This window comes from Heterocephalus glaber, unplaced genomic scaffold (genome assembly GCF_053883595.1).
Source record: "Heterocephalus glaber isolate CG9 unplaced genomic scaffold, H.glaber_assembly_v1.0 deba00001579, whole genome shotgun sequence".
Lineage (NCBI taxonomy): Eukaryota > Metazoa > Chordata > Mammalia > Rodentia > Bathyergidae > Heterocephalus > Heterocephalus glaber.
Genome location: NW_028258360.1, coordinates 8,862,461 through 8,880,356, shown reverse-complemented (window position 1 = coordinate 8,880,356; position 17,896 = coordinate 8,862,461). Strand labels below are relative to the sequence as shown.

General features: G+C 52.8%; 1 protein-coding gene and 1 long non-coding RNA gene across 11 annotated transcripts in view; one reads left to right on the top strand and one right to left on the bottom strand.

The window, feature by feature from the left end:
- The window catches only part of Myo16 (myosin XVI), a 531,552-nt gene that overhangs the window by 34,718 nt on the left and 478,938 nt on the right, over positions 1-17,896 (bottom strand). For all 10 annotated transcript variants that reach the window (XM_087193116.1, XM_087193117.1, XM_087193118.1 and 7 more), the window contains one exon: positions 16,808-17,647. In XM_087193116.1, coding sequence (XP_087049242.1) covers positions 16,808-17,647 — 840 coding nt within the window. The remainder of the gene's footprint in view (positions 1-16,807; positions 17,648-17,896) is intronic.
- Positions 5,169-16,812, top strand: LOC110344662 (uncharacterized). Its single transcript, XR_002387357.2, has 3 exons — positions 5,169-6,382; positions 6,755-8,406; positions 12,397-16,812. It is a non-coding gene; the product is annotated as an uncharacterized LOC110344662 (long non-coding RNA).

The following is a 17,896-nucleotide window of genomic DNA, read 5'->3' as shown; positions in this document are numbered from 1 at the left end:
TATCCTGAATACATAAGGAACTCAAAAAACTCAATAGTAAAAAACAATCAAATTTTAACAAGGGCATTAGACTGTGATAGATATTGCTCCAAAAACATACACAAGTAGCCAAAGGTGTAAGACAAAATGGTAACCTTCACTAGTCATCAAGAAACACAGATGGAAACTGCAGGGTGATATCACGTCACCCCAGTTAGAAAGGTCCTGTTAAAAGGTGACCAGTATCGGCAAGGAGATAGAGTTGGGAATGCGAATCAACACAGCCACTGTGGAAAACAGCATGGATGTTCCTCAGGAAATTGAAAACAGAACTACCATATGACCTAGAAATTCCATTACTGGGCTGATATCCAAAGGAAATGAAATTGGTGTGTGGAAGAGGCATCTGCACCCCCATGTTTATTGTGGCAATATTCATAACAGCCAAGGAATGGGAATAACCTAAGTATCCATCAACTGATAAATGGATAAAAAATGTGAGTATGTGTGTGTGTGTATGTGTCAGCTTTCTTATTGTTGGATATAATATCCAACACCCATCTTAAAGGAAGAGAGGTTTAATTTGGCTCACGTTTTAAGGTAATTCAGTCCATGGTCTGCTGTTTCAAGGCAGAAGAACATCATGGCCAAGCTGCTTAGTTCATGGTGGCTGGACAGAAGATCAGGGGAACAGAGCCAGAGAGGAAGGGGCCAGGCAACAGATACAGTCCCCAGGGCCATGCCTCCACGACCCACCCAGACACACCCAGAAGTGTGCCCACCGATCCCCTGGTAGCTCCTGAGCCAATCAAATCGATGCCATCAAGCTTAACCATCACTATATGTACAATGGCATAGCATCCAGCACAAAAAGAATGAAATTGTTGTGTCGTTTGGGACCACAAGAGTAGAACTGGAGATCTTTATGGAAATAAAATGAACCAGGCTTAGCAAGACAAGTACCACATGATCCCACTGATATGCTGAATCTAAAACAGTTGACCTCTTACACACTGAAAGAAGAATGGTAGTTAGGAGAGGCTGGAGGAGGAGGAGGAGGAGGAGGAGGAGGAGGAGGAGGAGGAGGGAATGCAGGGAGAGGCTGACCATGCTACCGATTAGAGTAGGTGGCTTGGGGAGTCCTTGTGTGGTAATAATGCACAGTAGGGTGAAGCTAACTAAGAAGAATCTTCCACACATTTCACAATGGTAGAAGAAAGTATCTGAGTATTTTCATCAAAAGAATTAATGAGGTAGATGCTTAGAATCTGATTTAAAGCCTGTGCAATGTATACAGGCATCAGAATGTCACTTGGCACCACATAAGTATGAACAATTTTTATGCCTTTACCTATCAGTGAAAAATAAATTTAACTTAAAAATGGCCACACTTTAAAAATCAAGCAGAGGTGCCTATGTTTAAATTACCCCATGGGCTTTGTGGCTGTTGTCCCCTTGCACACAGAGCCAAGCACAAAGCATGGGTGACAGCAGTGACAAGTAGACAAAACAGGGGTCCTCCCTGTCCCAGCCCAGACAGGTGCACCCCAGAAGCGGCTCGAACTGGAAGGGCATCCATGCAATTGGTCACATCCAGCAGCTTCCGGTGTCGGTGAGCAGGCTCCTTGTAAAGCTTCCAGACACACAGACTTCTGCCCACTTTGCTTTCTCCTTAAGCTATTTCACCTTCCTAGTCTCCTGTTCAGTTATTTGCTGAGCGCTACTACACGCCTGACACTCTTGGTGCTGCAGAAACAAATCCGACAGCCCTGTAGCCCAGAGCTCAGCTCCCAGGAGGAAGCTGCTGGGGGGAAACACAGCAGATGTTAGCAGGCGGAGCCTGGCTGGGTGCAAAGTCAGCAGGTGGAAAGCGCTGGTGGATGCTCTGCCGTGGTGTAGGCCAGGAGGTGCAGTTCCGCAGGAGGAGGCGGTGGGAGGATGAGCTGCTGTACGAGGCCAGCCTTCTCCTGAGGGTGAGGCCCAAAGAGCTTACCTCCTCCAGCAACCGGGCAGCAGCCTCCTCATGAGTTGGGAGAGTGGATACAAAGTGGTGACCAAGGCCATAGGACTGAGCAAGTGGGGCCTGGGAGTCCACCCAGGGAGGGCCAGGGACCAGGAGGTTAGGGTAGGGTGGTAGGCAGTGGATGACTACAGTGTGCCTGGAGTCATGGGCACAAACTGCCCTGTGGATAGATGATGCTGGCTGTCCTTGTCACAGATGACACAGCGGAGTACTACTCTGCTACGAAGAAGGATACACTGAGTCTTTTTAGGAAAATGGATACACCTACAGACCATAACGGTAAATGAAGTAAATCAGACCCACAGCTTTAAGTATCACATGGTCTCTCATACAGAAGAAGCCCAAAGTGTAAGCAAATTGAAGAGCAAGCTAAAAGATAGATTACAGGAAGCATGGAGGTAGACCTTCTGCAAATGGGAAGGGGACCAGGACATGGAGAGAGAAGGAAAGAAGAGGACATAAGGAGAATGCTGTGTTTTGTCCATGCACAACTCCCCACGAGCAGCGCAATCGCTATGGATTGTGAACACGGACTAACGAAAACAAAGGCTGAAAGTAGTGAAACGGAGTCAAAACTCCAGCTGTGCTACCACAGTTTTGGACACTGCTTTTTCCAGTCACCAGGCTCAGCTGTAGTCAAGACATCCTCGACATTTTGCCATGGAAGTTAGGCGCCAGTGCCATGTTACCCGCTGAGGATCTCCTCAGTGTCTGTGATGGCAAACACACAGGCCCTGGAGCGGACCCAGCCGAGATGCGGAGTGAGCGGCTCTCGTCACTGCCTCTCCCAGGGCCGCCAGCACCGCGAGACGCCAGCCCTGCTAGAAGGGCACTGAGGCAGCTCCTCTTCCTCCAGACTCCAAGAAGGGGCGGCCGGGGCTGTGGGTCCCTGCACAGACGTGTGCACCGGTGACTGGGACAGAGGCCCCGCGCTGTCCCCGTCAGTCCCCTGCCCGTGTGCAGGAGGAGGCAGCTTCCTTCCTGACGTGACTTTGTCCCCGGCCGCCTGGTCACTGTGTGGCGAAGGAAAGTCTCACCGACAGAAAAGCCGGAGCCGGCCAGAGTCTGAGGAAATAGAGAGCGGGCAAGGGAGACCCCAACAGCTCATGGTGCGGCGCAGACATGTTGAGTGGCTGCGCCTGGGGCTGCCGGGACTGAGTTCGGGCCGGGCCCTCCCGTGCTGGGTGCCGGGTGCTGGGTGCTGGGTGCTGGTCAGGGACCTGCGCTGTTTTCTTCTTGCCCAGAACAGCATCTCCCCAGGAGCTCCGCCTGGCGCTGTCTGTGCAGGTCCCGGACAAAGGGGTCAGTCGGGAGGTGACCTTGCCAGGGGGACGCCATCACGAACACGAGTGTGCACGTACGCACATGGAGTTGAATCTCACCTGGCAAGAGAGTTCTAGCACACCCGGAATATTAATGAAATAAACTTCCCTCCCCTGTTCCGGGTCTTACACAAGGGGACATCACTCTGGCAGCTGCCATCCTTTTACAGCTGGTTTGCTACAGGAGGTGATCCGGCCCCCAGGTACAAACCTGGAGACATTCCCAGCTGTCACAACTGGAGAGCTGCCGCCGAGCACCCCAATACCCAGGACCCCCCATCCCCAAACCTAGACCGCTCGGCCGAGAGTGCCGCCTGAGCTCGGTGGGGAGCCCGGGCCTGGGAGGCAGGCCTCATCACGCCATTGCCTCCTGCCGCTCTCTGCTTCCCTTGGATTCAGAGGCAAAGCCTTGCTGAGGCCAGGGACCCTCGAGACCCGACTCCTCCTGGCTGGGCCCAGCCCAGCCACTCAGCCCCCCGCTTCCGGTCCAGATAGCTGTTCTGCAGCGACCACGGAAGCTCTGTCCCCGCCCCAAGCAGGAAGACTTCCAAGCACCTTCTGTCCCCGGGCCTGCTTCAGGGCAGTGCCTGGTCCATTTCGGCACCCGGCTGGCTTCCCGTCACTTTCCCCCGCAGTCTTGGCACCCCGAGCTCACACACAACCTCCGCCATATCCCCGTGCCCAGAACACAGCCTGGCACCCAGGACACACTGGCTAAGGGGAGGGGCAAGACAGGAGCTCCAGACAAACTGTGCCCACAGCGTCGGGTCGCGTGGACCCCTGCCGCCAGCCAGGAGCAGCGAAACAGCTGACACTGAAACGAACACTGCGAACACTGCTGCCGAGTGAGCATGGTGAGGTCAGGTCAGAGAGGGCCCCTCCCGGAGGCGTGGAGGGCTTTTCGCCTTCGTAGCGCCCTCTGAGTTCCGGTCTCTACTTCCTGAAAGTCTCAAGGCAGACATCGAACTGCATGGATGAACACTTCCTGTCCCGGAAAGGACTGGCGCTGCGTGTCCTCTCCCTGAGTGCGTTCACTGGAGGAGAAAATACCTACAGGCATCAGAAACTGACGACGCCTGACCAGGGTGTTAGGCTTTCACGTAGTTTCGCCGTTGTCCAGACAATGCCAGCATACACAGCCCTTGCACGTACGTGTAGGTTTCTGTTTGATTTCTGAGACAGCGAGGGCGTGTGCTGCAGAAGACAGTACTTCACGTTCCCGTTCCCCTAGCGTAATGCCGGAGCACCGCGCGGCGAGACTGTGAACAGGACAGCAGAAAGATTTAGGAGGAGGCAGCCGCCAGGCCGGGTGGTGCGCACCTGTAATCCCCGCATCTGGGAGGCTGAGGCAGGAGGATTGCACCTTTGAGCTCAGGATGGGCAACTTGGCAACTTAGTGTGACTCTATTTCAAGACTTTTTCTAAAATTTTATAAATTTTTTAAAGGTCTGGGAATGTAGCTCAATGGGAAGGCCCCGAGTTCAGTCTCCCATACCACAAAAAGAAAAGAAAACGGAGGCAGGCCAGGAGGGAAGAGGAAGAGGAGAGGGGAGGAGAGAGGGGCAGGTGCAGAGGAAGAGAAGCCGGGGGAAACGCAGTCCGAAGCCCCTGTGCCCAGCGGGCGGGCCCGGAGGATCCCTAGCGCGGAGTCCGGGCTGGCAGGCGGCTGAGGAGCAGGACCCCAGGGCGGAGCCTGCAGCAGCCTGCGAGCAGAGACGTCCTGAGCTCCGGGCGGGGCCTTGGGGCCGAGCTTGCTCGGAGACACAGACCGAGGGCAGGGTGGGCAGGGCCAGGGCCGGACCCCGCCCAGAGACCTGACTTCTGCGACCCAGAAGGGGTGAGGACACAGCGCAGGCGCAGGGCACGTCTCCCGGGAAGAGCGCCGCACTGCGCCACGTTCCTCTCCCAGTAGCTCACTTCGGTAAATTCAGACTGTAGTTCGACTCTTCCCAGATGGGATCCAGGTTTCCCTAATGGAGGAGCAAAACAAACCGAGCAGCCTGGCTGTCTGAACACCCAAAGTGCTCTGCGAGGCATAGGAAGTGGGAAGACACATTTCCCAGTCGTTCCCGGGCTGGCAGGAACACAGGGGCCTCCACAGGAGAATTCCTCTCATCAAAGGCTGCAGAGGAAGGCGGGGCCTGGGTTCCATCCTGGGAAGGCAAAGGCAGAGAGAGGCGTTGGCCGCCGCCCGGAAACTCTGAGATCCCCGCTTTGGGACTGCGAAGGTGCAGCTCACAGTGCTTGCACGCCTATTGGTGGTGTGCACACACACGCACAGGCTTGCTGAGATGGGCACCCCGCATCCAGTCGGCCTGAGCGCTTAGCAGCGATTCCTTCTGATCTCCGCTCCCTCTGTGATCTTCCCTTTACCGCAACCAGGAAGGGCCTGGAAGGCTCGCCCAGCCCAGCCCAAGCGGATGACATCTGGCTGCAGCCAGCATTTGGGAGGCGAACAGCCCTCTGCAGGAGACTGAACCCCAAACATGTGGCCTCTTACCTTTCAGAAAGACCAATGCTGGGGTTCAGCTCACACGCAGAGTGAGTGGAGCTGTCACCAAAGGGGCCGCGTGGGCTCGGGGAGGTCGCACCTGGTAGACACCACGAGTCTCATACGAAACTGCAGGCGCCTCCAAGAGACCCTCTGCGTCCCCTGGGGTGCAGACTGTGGAAATCGGACCCCAGGTTCCAGCCGCTAGGTGGCTGTGTATTTCTATTAGAATCAATGGCTTCAGAGACAAACAAAAACAACTCTGCAGCCCCTGGGAAGCACAGACAGGCCAAGCAAACACAGCAGTCCAACAGGCTGCCAGCCTGAGGTGCAGGCTGGGCCCCGATTACAGGCTGCCTGTGACGCCGCCGCCGTGACATCGCCCTCGCGAGCTGCCGCCTCCTTCCTCTCCAGCCCTCACCCTCGGGCTGAGCGGGGAGAATTCTTGCCGCCTGCTCCTGCCAAGTGGAGACGGTTTGCACCAGCGAACATCAAGCAGAGTGGGGCAGAGTGAGATCTCCAACAACATAGAATGCACCACAGTAAAGCTGGAAAAGGTCTGTCAGTGTAAGTAAGATTTTCAGGACTCAAAACTGCACAGGATATTAAGTTGTGCCAATTTTCTCTTCAATTTAACTAACTGGGTTTGTTTTTGCACATATATTCTGTCCCTGCCATATACAGGGGAGGTTGCTACAGAGTCTTTCTTTCCTTGTATTTGGATAGTGCTGAGTATGTAATCCTGGAGCAATAAGCAAGCCTGGCCGAGGCTGCCTCATCCGGGTGCAGTTTTGCAGGCCATGAGGGCCTATGCTGCTGTCATTTTTACATTTCTCCAGTGCTGGGTGGGATGGAAATCCAGGAGTCCTGGGGCTCTGCATACAGAACAGCGCTGTTATGAGTCTCCTGCCCATGAATATTTCCTCCTTACTTCCCCAGAAAGCACAAGGAGAGGACAACGGCCCTGCTCTTCTGCTAGGAGAGTTAGTGTTGGATGGGAAGCTAAAGATGCCTGTCCTTTGATAAAAGGAACACTGTTGAGAGAACCAGCAAGAGCAAGAAACAAAAGGTAATCACAGTGTGGCAGATGTCTGAAGTCTTCTCAAATCCCTTGCTCAGAGCTAATTACAAATGTACCCATCTGAAATAGTTAATAACTGGAGTGCACAGGCCGGGACGGGTTGGAACAGGCAGGAGCTGTAGAACTCGAGCTCCTGCTGCATCAACATTTAACCAGGAGGAAGTGAGGGCTGGGGCGGGCGCCCAGTGCAGCAAATGCCCAGCATGGCTGTGATTCTATTGTCTAACAAAAGGCCCATAGCCGGGACACTGGCTGAAACCCTTTGCCCTGCCACTCTGCACTGGCAGAAGCTCCGAGGTCTCCCATGGTTCACGGAAATGATCCACGGAGGTTGTGTTCTTGTGGAATTCTCAACAAGCCACAGGGGCTGTCTGTGGCAGGTCCTGTGGTGGCCTAGCTGCCCTTGCCAGTTCCTTGTGGCCTGGCATAAATGGCTTTGACCCCTGGTGGTGACACACGACAGCGGAGATGTCAGCCCTGGCAGGTACGGCGCCCACCGACCGCAGAGAAAGTCTCCTCGATCTCTGGAACTCATTTCACCAGAACACGGGAAGAGACCACAAGTGGCTGTGGAGCTGGGCTTCCCTTCTCCCGTGGGCCTCCATTGCTCGTTTCTGACCAATCCTCTTCAAGGTCAGGTAGGGCCTCAGCACCCAGGGCTCTAGGGTCAGATCGTGACTTTTTCTGAGTGCTGATGTGATGCCCAAACTGGCAAATTTCACACTCTGAAACTTTGTTCGTGAACCAAGTTATCAAAAATATGGCAAGAAATTACCTTCAAACTGTGTGCGCAGGGTGTATAGGAAACATGACCGAGTTCTGTGTGTACACTTGAGCTGCGCCCTCAAGTTGCTGCATTGGAATAGGAAAAAGTCCCGGAATGTAAAACAAAGTGTGCCCTACCCTGCAGATCTGCCCACACATACACGGGTACAAAAACAGTAAGAGCAGAAGCTGCCCTTTCTATGCAGCTGACGCGGGTACTCTGAGGCTCAGCTGGACAACGCCCTTTCAAGAAGCTCTGAGCAGAGGAGAAACGAGGCTGAGCGGCTTTCGCTGAGACCCAGACACAGCCCTGGTGGGAACGGCTGGCGAGATAACCACGTCTGGCCACGTGTCAGGCTCAAATCCCGGCACCAGTGAGACCCTCAGCGCATTCTCAAGCCAATCAGCAAATCGTCGCAGCAGATATTATTGCTAGTTTTATCTTTGGCTTGCAGTTAACTCTGGATATTTTAAGTCCCAAAAGGAGCCATGCATCTGGAGGCCATGCTGCCCAGTAACTGTGCTGTCCGAGATGAATGTGTTTTCTGCAGTGCTGCCCGGGACTCCTCCATGGCTCCGTTCCACAGACATGGTGCCCACACTGCTCAGTAGTTGGGGCCCAGCACTGGGTTCTCCCGTGGTCGTCAGACTTAAAGGACGCCTTATGGTCACGCATCTCCATAGCGCCTCTCCTGCCTCACATTCACTGTCCTCAACCTGTAAATCGGAGAGGATTCCAAGCCAGGTAAGTGAAAGGTGGAGACCCGCTGGGCAGCAAATGCAGCAGGGAAATGAATGCTCAGTTAGTTTTACTGCCTGGCCTGGTGTGGAAGTGGTTCCGCCAGAGCTCTGGTGGCACCACAGTTTTTCCGCAGCACAGAAGGGAGTGGCAGGAGACACGGGACAGCAGCCTAGGGATGGAGGGCACACACGTGTGTGACATGCAGAAACCACAGATGAGATTTTCTTAAGGATGGCAGTAGTGCTTCTTAAGGCAATGCATCTACTGAAAATCTAAGAGAACTGTATTACTAACGATATGCAAAATAATTAAATGCTAAGAGGCAGAATCAGTGCAATTCTCCTGAGGATGTGTAAGCGGACCCTGGGTCCCCCAGAGGGTCTGTGGCTGGACTCGGCTGCTGTCCTGTCAAGGGGCTGTAACAGCAGCTGGGTCTCCTCCCGCAAGCCACCGGGCTGCTGAGTCCCCTTCATCCCATATGCAGCTCTTCTGACCCCTCCTAGCAGGTGCTCTCCCTGTGAACTGCAGTCCACAGAACTAATTCTGCCCAGCGGATGTGACGTTGCCAGTGGCTTCCGGCTGTGGGTGCTGGCGTGGGCTCCGGTGCTGTGCTGAGTTGCACCTGCCTTATGCGGTGTTTCCAGACATCACTCTGCCCAGGGCCACCTCGCCCCCCGCCCCCCTCCTGGATCTTCCACCTCTCCATGCAAAAGGGAAATAATACAACCCGAACTCCAAACATACACATTTTCCTTTGAAATATCCTCACATACCAATTATGCACATACCTGGCCTTTTTTTCCTTTAAAATGGAAATTTCCTTTGAAAGATTGTTTTGTTTTGGCTTTGGTTTTTTTGAGACAGGGTCTTGCTGTGCAGTTCAGACAGGACTTGAATTCACAATATAGCCCAGGCTGGCCTCAAACTTGGGGCAATCCTCCTGCCTCAGCCTCCCGAGTGCTGGAATTACAGGCATGTGCCATGCTTAGCTCTTTTGGAAGACTGTTTGATTGTGAGCCAGAGTCTGGGGTATGATGAAGCTCTTCTGTGAGTTTTAGGGACTATGAGTGAAGCACAGATTCTCGGGTTCCATGGTAAATCAGGGCAAGTCTCCACCCTGGCTCATGCCTGCCCCTATTCAGGATCTATGTATTTTAGTACCTAGCCATCACGTGGGGGAGAAAATCATATTGGTGCTTATAATCTTATTATAATTGACCTGCATTTTAAAATTGCAAATGACTAGTGGTTTCCAATGCACAGAGTATTAGTAAGAAAACTGAAGATTTCAAGGAGAGACCAGGAGAGAGTGGTCAGACGTCCCGGAAGCTCTATACACAGTGGAGGCCAGTGTTATGGCTTGTGTCTAGATGCTCCCAAAAGCCTCATACACACATAGGTGGGGCTTTTTGGAGGTGGCTGGATCTAGAGCATGTGAATGTGGAGTAAGGGTGTGATGATTAGATTAGTCCTCTATTTGGTTAGCATTGTTCTGGGTGTGGATAATGGGAGGCCCGATCCTGGGTGTGGGTGGCATCAACCATTAGGTTTGTAGCCTGGAAGGGATAAAAGGGAAGACAGAAGGCAGCTCATTGCCTCCTGCCTACCCTGCCATGGACTGTTTCTCCTCTGCAGTGTCCTTCTTCTTCTTCTTTTTTTTTTTTTTGCTATGTCCTTCTGCCATGCTGCCCTGCCTTGCAGCCAGCTGACTATGGACTGAAACCTCTACAAACTGGGATAAAATAGAGTTTTCCTCCTTTAACCTGTTGGGTATCAGTTATTTTGCCTCAGCAATGAGAAAAGTAAATAGGACAGCAAGTGACACTTGTTGACTCTTGGAATAAGGGACTGGGCAAAGGGATATACCTTTGTACCTAGCACTCAGACAGCATGAAATCTTCTAGGCTAAGCTAGGGATTCATAAAAATGATCTAAGCCAGGCATAAAGGACCTGAACACTGGTGGGTAATTAAGCAATCGGGTTCCTCTTCCACTACTCTTAGGAATGAGGGGACATGCCACCGGATCAGCCCCTCTGCAGGAAGGCAGCCCAGTCACCATGGTGCTTTTGAGCACTTCACAAAAGCAGGAAACCCAGGCATGTCACATTATCTGGAATAATGGGATGCAGATAGTCAGGAAGGTTTTTATTCATGTGCTTAAGGAAAGCGGCTGAGTGGCTTAAAGGATGGAGCACTAGGTTTCCCTTTGGAGCCCCTAGTGGGAGTTTAATTTGCAATCCAGTGTAGACACACACAATACACAATAGCCACTTGTTTTAGTGGGTAAAGGCCTCACTGGTTATGAAAGATAATCCACTTCCGAAGAGGTGCTCTGACTCCCAGAGTTTCAGATGGAACGGATTCTTCTGCTGACAATGCACTGCCAAGCATCACAGCTCTAACAGATTTATGGCTTTCTGTGGCTCCTCTGAAAAATGATGGACTATTCATGCCGGAAACACATCTCATTCTGAATGAGGTGCTGGCTGCTGCAGAGTTACAGCCAATATCTGAGGTGATTTCCCAAAATAGTTCATCCAAAGGTGTTAAGCCCATTATCTTGATTTCCTCCCAAAGCCTCATGCATTTATAGGCAGTGCTTTTCAGAGCTGGCTGCATTTAGGTGTGTGATACTGGGGTTGAGGGTGTGTGGTACTAAATTATTCCACTGATTGGAATTATCAGAGTTCTGGGTGTGGCTGAATGGATTTACTGAAGATAGAAACTCCACCTTGGGTGTGGGGGGCACCACCCAAAAGGCTTGTAGCCTGGATGGGATAAAAGGGAAAGGGAAACCTGCTGCTTGCTGCCTCCTGCCTACCCTGACATGGACTGTTTTTCTTCTGTGATGCCCCTCTGCCTTGGTGCCGTGCCTAGAAGCCAGCTGAGTATGGACTGAAACCTCTACAAACTGTGAACTGAAATAAAGTTTTCCTCCTTTAACTTGTGGATGTCGAATATTTTGTTTCATCAAGGAGAAAAGTAACCAAGACAAAAGGATAGCTTTTCATCTAAATGTTTACTTGTAATGCTCTGCTTGGTTTTGGTCCTGGGTTTCTCAGATCCAGGAAGCACTGTGGCCTCCTGGAAACACCACAGTCCTGAGTCTGACCACTTCACATTTGCCTGGCCAATCTGTATCAAGGGGCTGTGACGCCAGGTCTTTGGCCTGCCACACATACAACTTTGCTGTCATCCGCATCTTTGTTCTATGTTCATATCACACAGAAGAGGATGATTTCTGCCTTTTACATGATGTTGCTGTAGACACAGGTGATGGTGATGTTTAGGGTGTCTGTCTCCTGCACCCATTGCAGTGGTGGCTGTGACCATCAGGGCCAGCACAGCACTGTCCTCAACATGGTTCTCCAGAAGCGGAGGGCTCACTCACTACTCCCTCAATGGCTGGGTGTCCTGAGCAGGCACCACCACCACCCACTCCCGAGACAGAAGTTCAGCTCCTGCCCAGGGGACACTTTCTCTGCCAGGAGGCTCCATGAGCCCTGGGCAAGTGATTGCTACCTTGACGTGGGTGTTTCTGGGAATGAAGACCCAAGTTCCAAGCAGGAGTTCAGAGAGGCCGAGGCCAAGGGAAACTGAGACTGGGGAAGGATTCTGGGTGAGCTGTGTGTGCTGCAGATCCATCCGGCCAGGAAAGAAAGGGTTTTGCAGAGAAGAGGGGAGGAGCAGGGGGGTGGGCATAGGGCACGAGAAGAACATTCCCCTAGTTCCAAAGCTGCTTCGGACGTAGCTCAGGAACCCTGACAATGGGAGCAAAGGTTTCTCTGCCACTCCCCATGTCTTTTCCTAGTAATGGCTTTGTGTTTAACTTAAGAAAGGAGCTGCTTCCTCTGGCAGGGTCTTTGTGTCACTATTAATTTTGACTTTTTTAGGAGACTAAGAAGAGCATTATAGGAAGAATTTGGGGCTTGGGAGGATGGAGATGTGCACTAGGTTCCTCACACTAAGACCAATTCTTTTTTGTCATTAGGAGGAAATCACTCGCTCCTGTAGCTCTCAGACTGCTGGACAGTAAACAGGGATGCCATGCCTGCCTTGCCCAGGGAGAGAGATTTCGGTGTGCTTGGCCGACGGCAGAGAGCCAGTGCTGAGTATCAACTATGACAAATATCAGGGGCGGAACAGCGTCCGCATGTGGCAGGGGCACTGACTGTTTCTTGTTCCTCAAGCAGGTACCTGGCATCACTCTGGATGCTGTAGAGTGGGTCCTAAGAGTTCCCGCTCAGTCCCGTGTGACAGAAGAGAGACAATGGGACGGTTCAGGGCCTTGTCAGGAAGTGATGTCAGAGCTCCGGGGAGAAAGCACACCTCGCTCCAACTCCTGATTCTGCACAAAGCATATCTTTCTGTTCTCCCTCTGTTGGCGTGAGGGACGAGCCAACACTACACTTCCGCAAGTATTTTCCTGACTTCCTACAAATCCTTCCCAAATGAGGGGAAGAGAAAGAGCTCTCCAAGTCTATGTAAGTCTGATTGCACAGTTTCCCTACATGAAATCTTGGGTATTTAGAGAAAGCACCGAAAACTACAAGAAAAATGTCAGACCACGCACGGTGCATACTTAGGCATCCATAAATGTGTTTCTCACGGACACAGAAGACAGAGCGCTTTGTGGACCCCACATAGCTAAATCTGGTACTGATCAGGTGACGAAAATCCGAAGCTCATTTCCCAGTGCAAATGAACCAAGCATTGGTTCCATCAGACTTCAGAGAATTGAAAACACCACAGTGTGTAGCTGCACTTCCCAGTACTCTTGGTTACCACAGATTGGCCCAAAAATTAGTGAAAAAAAATCCTTTTCTCCCAGGAAAATGTTAGGGGAAAGACTGTCCCCAAGTCCTTGCTCCATGCCCACTTCGTGATAATGGAGAACTCTGTTCTCCAGGGCTGTTAGCCCAGCTTCCCCCAAGGACTTCCTCGTTCAGAAAGTGAGGGCAACAGCGTTGACTGGAGACGATGTCCGGAGCGCAGAGGAGAGTCTGACTTCCGGGGGAGAGTGGCACCCCTTAGGCCAGAACAGACCTCGGCAGACCAGCGGGAGAGTGAGCGCAGGGCGGCACACCCTGTGCTCCCTATGGCCACGGCTTTATCATGTCCAGGAGCTCAGGCTACCCCCAGACACACACACGCACACGTGTGCATGCACACACACACTACACCATGGAGACGGTGAGCCTTGGGAGTACACAGCTCCCCTCCTGTCCTCCCCTCCCCTCTCTGCTTCCTGAATCCCACGAGGCAAGCAGCTTTGCTCTTCCACACCCTTCCACCATGATGTTCCTACCTAGGAGCCTGCTGACCATGGACTGAATCCTCTGAAGCCATGAGCCAAGTTAAACCTCTCCTCCTTTAAGCTGTGGGTGTCAAGTGCTGTGTTCCAGCAACAAAAGCGGACCGACACATTATTCTTCACTGCAGGGCTGAGGGCCCTGCACACCTCGCTCTTGGACAGCTCCTGTTCCCATGGTCCATCAAGCGCATGTGGGACCTCCTTGCATTTATGGAGCAATTTTCTCCATCTCAATTCCAGAACTCTTACTTGTTGGGCCTGAATGAGCAGATGTGTACTTTTTAGAGCTTTTCCCTCTGCACTCTGGGGGGCCCATGTGGGTAGTTAGGAGGACAGCAACAGAGACAAATGTCAGCACTCCACACCCTGCGGCTCATGAGCAAAGTGATCTATCTCTTTGTGCCTCAGTTTCCCCAGCTGCAAAGGGGGCACAAAAGTACCAAACACCTTACAGCAGTGTGAGAATCCAATAAGTTGCTGAAACTGCCTGGAACATGATACAGCACAGCCATTCTGTGCTGCTAGTGTTATTCTTTGCAGACCACAGTCACACATGTATTAGCACCCATTGTTTTCTGTATCTGTGTTCTGGACATTAGAATTGGTGGTGAGTTTGTATGCCTCAAATGACATGGCCAAAGAGTCTGTGGAAGTGGGACAGCTTTGAGGAGCACAATATCTGTGAAATCCTACACGAGTCTCTGGAACTGCATGGGAGAATTATCCACGAGAGAACTTCCTCTCCCACCACCCGCTACTGCGCGTTCTATTCGAACAGGAAATACTGATGCCTGGGATTAATGGGAGGGTCAGGCTTTTCAACATCATTGTTCCAAGGAGGCAAGGTGGGCATTGGGAAGCTTGTGCCAAATCTGTAGAACAATTTCCCCACACACAAGGGTGCAAGAAAGGAGTTGTAATTAATTTAAGTGCCTGGGGGCTGACTTAGCCACACTGGAGTATTTGGTAAGTAAGCTATTTCAGGTGAAGATAAAATGCCTTTAAATATAAAGAGGGTAAAGTAGAAGATTAAAAACTTTAAAAGGGGGAAATCCCAAGGCTACAGTAAATCAGCCATTCAATTAATTTAGAGGAAAATGGATTACTCACCCTAGGATCAAACTGTGTAAACCTTAATAATCATATAAGCAGCTCTAGTACATAGGGCTGCCATTAAATTTTCCTTCCATATCTTTCCTTCCCTCCTTGTACATTCCAAAGGATTAATGTGTGCTGTCTTCTGAGAACATGCCATCATGAAAACTTACAATCTCATTCCCTCCCACCATCTAAAGAGTGCGTTTGGGATTCCCGGATCTGCATGGGGATGATGACTGTTCTCACGGTGCCAAGTTTTCCATCATCACAGCTGAAGTGAAAAATGGTGCAAACCAGTCTTTCCAAATTACAGAGTGTTTTGTAAAAGCCCACAACAGAAAAAGACATGTCTTGTAATTTTGGGGTCCAAGTACTCGAGGTCCTGCTGTTAAGGTCACTGTGGGCAAATGCAATCAGCAAGTGTAGACACTGTGCCTGATGGCCTCAACAACTCTCACTTTCCTCTGCGTGCTAGGCTTGGGGATTTCCAAATGTGACAGCTCTGCTAGAAGTTCATTAACTTTCTGTCCTCAAATGCAGCCGAATTAAGGAGAAGGCACCAGATTACGATCTATAGTAAAATGAGGTTTATGGGATTTTAATCAACTTTTAGTTCCAAAATCAATTTGTTTAATGATTTTTCTCTTAGATTCCATTTTGGCCCTTGGAATAAAATATAACTTGTGAAATTCAGTCTGCTACTTCCAAGTCTAATTGCATTTATTAATGACGTGTAATAAGAAGAAATGGTCAGGTAAACAAACAGTGAGCTCACACGCTCCAGAGGAGGCGGAGGACTGGTTAGGCAGCTGTTCGCCCTTGTTTCAGCTGCTTCCTGAATTTTCTAGTTTTTGTACCTAAATTAATTTCCTAATTGGATGATGAAAGGTAACATGTTTATGCATTTCCTTTTGAAGAAAAAGAGGTTAATGTGTGCATAATGGTAAAGCACAGGTCAAACTTGTATTTCTGGTCCTAGCTCCAAGCCTCTGAAAGTTATTCAACCTCTGCAGCCGGAAGTGTCTCCTGGCCGAGAAGAGCAGACACGTGCAACTGCCAGTGTCACCCGACTGTCACGGTTTCCCTTACCAGGAAGACGCCTTACCTCACTGTCTGCTTCTCCACACATGGGCACAGCAGTGTGGTATTTTGATTTTGTATAAAAGCCTTAAATACATATTTTTTAAATGCCCACGGGCTGTGTGCTCATCAAGGGGAACTGAGCAACGCAGCGCGGCTAACCTTCGGCCAGCCTCCTCGGAGGCAAAGATCCCTGCCCAGAAACTCTTTCCTCGGGCCTGCTGCATTCTGCAACTACAGGGGTGGAAAATGAATGCTTCTTCAGCTGTGCAGCCGCCTCAGGCTGCAGGTACCATTGTGGAGCGTGTGGACGCCTCCGGCCCAGTGCTGCACCCCAGCCAGACAACAGCGCTGTGGCTGCCAGGAGGGAGCTCAGGGTGAGCGGCAGCTGTGTCTGAGCGTGACTGCAGCGGTGAAGACCCGGGGTCACAGGGTGGGGTACCTGCAGTGTCGCCTCCCACAAGGCACAATCTCCACATTATAAGGAAATGCAGGAGAAGTAAACGTAGCTAAAATACCTCTGCTCTAGCACGAATCACACTAATGCGTTAGCTCAGTTCTCGAAGTCTTCACACCAAGACTGATGCCTTGCACTGCACCGAGGGGAGCCGCGCTCCCGCCTCCTTAGCTGCAGGGGCTGCAGGAGACTTGCTTTACCTCGGTTACCTGCTCCCGGCCTGCGCCTGCAACTGGAATCGCACCGGACGCAACGTGCACGTGCACGTGGTTTAGACCAAGCACACGTGCATGCACATGTGCAGCACGAAAGCACAGGCTCATACCCACAGGCCGTGCACACAGTGTAACTGTGCACACGGCGCAAACTATGCACAGGCACACCTGCTGTCCAGACCAGGCCCGCCCCTTCACGCACACGGCAGGTGCTGTGCACGCGCGCCAGGCCACTCACCTCCGTCCTCACGAATCCTGCGCCCCGCCGCCGACCTGCGCAGCACGCTGCGGCCGGAGTTGAAGAGGCTGCTGAGCTCGTCCAGGGGGCTGCAGGGCGCCCGGCAGCTTGGGGGGCTGTAGGGGGCGCCCCTCCTGGGCCCGGGCTTGGGCTGCGGCCTGGCCAGGTCGGCCCCGGGCCCCGCTCTGCCAGGCGTGGGCGGTGTGCAGGGTGCGGCGAGGCCCGGGGACGCGGGCCGGGGCTGCGGGCCGCCAGGGCTGCTGGGCTCGGCCTGCACCGGGTACTTGCGGCTGGGCTCCAACACCGGCAGCCGGGTCACCTCCAGCGGCGTCAGCGGGGACTCGTCTGAGGCCGGCGAACTGGTGGCCGGCGCCGGCGGGAAGACCAGCAGCGGCGGCCGGTGCGGAAGCAGGTCGGGGAAGGGTGCGGGGATGTCGCATGCGGATCGCGGGCCCGGGAGCCAGGAGCCCTCCTCTGGCAAGAAGTACTTCATCTCCTCGTACACCGACTCCCCCTGCTCAGGGCTGTCGGCCTCGGGGACTCCGGGCCTGGCCGCGTTCCCCACCATCTCGATGTACACTGGCTCGGAGTCGTCATCCCCTGGGGGCAAGGGCAGGTGCAGTGGCAGCTGTGCAGCACACTGAGGCGAGGTCCGTGGTGCACTGGAGGTCCCTGGGGTGTGGCGTGCGTCTACCTGGCCAGCCACGCCTGGGGGCCTCGGGCCCCAGATCTCCTCATAGGAGCCACTGAGCTTGGTGTTGGGGCTTCTCTTTGGCTTTCTCGGGGGGATCTTCTTCATGGTGCTGTAGTCATCGCTGTGGGGCCTGGGCCGGGTCAGAGCTGGAGCAGGAAGACAGAGCGGATGGTTAGCAGGGTTGCTCAGTGAGCCAGGGATGGGCTTGGCCCACGGCACCCCTCCCCAGGGACCCCAGCCAAGCCCAGGCCTTCAAGGCCACCGAGGATGCTTTGTGGAGGCCCCAGGGTCCACCACGTCCACCCCTGAGGACCTGTCACTGATGACCCTCGCTGGGACACGGTGACACCGCCAGCTGCCTGGGGAGCAGAGCTCAGCTGGGGCCCGCGGTGCTC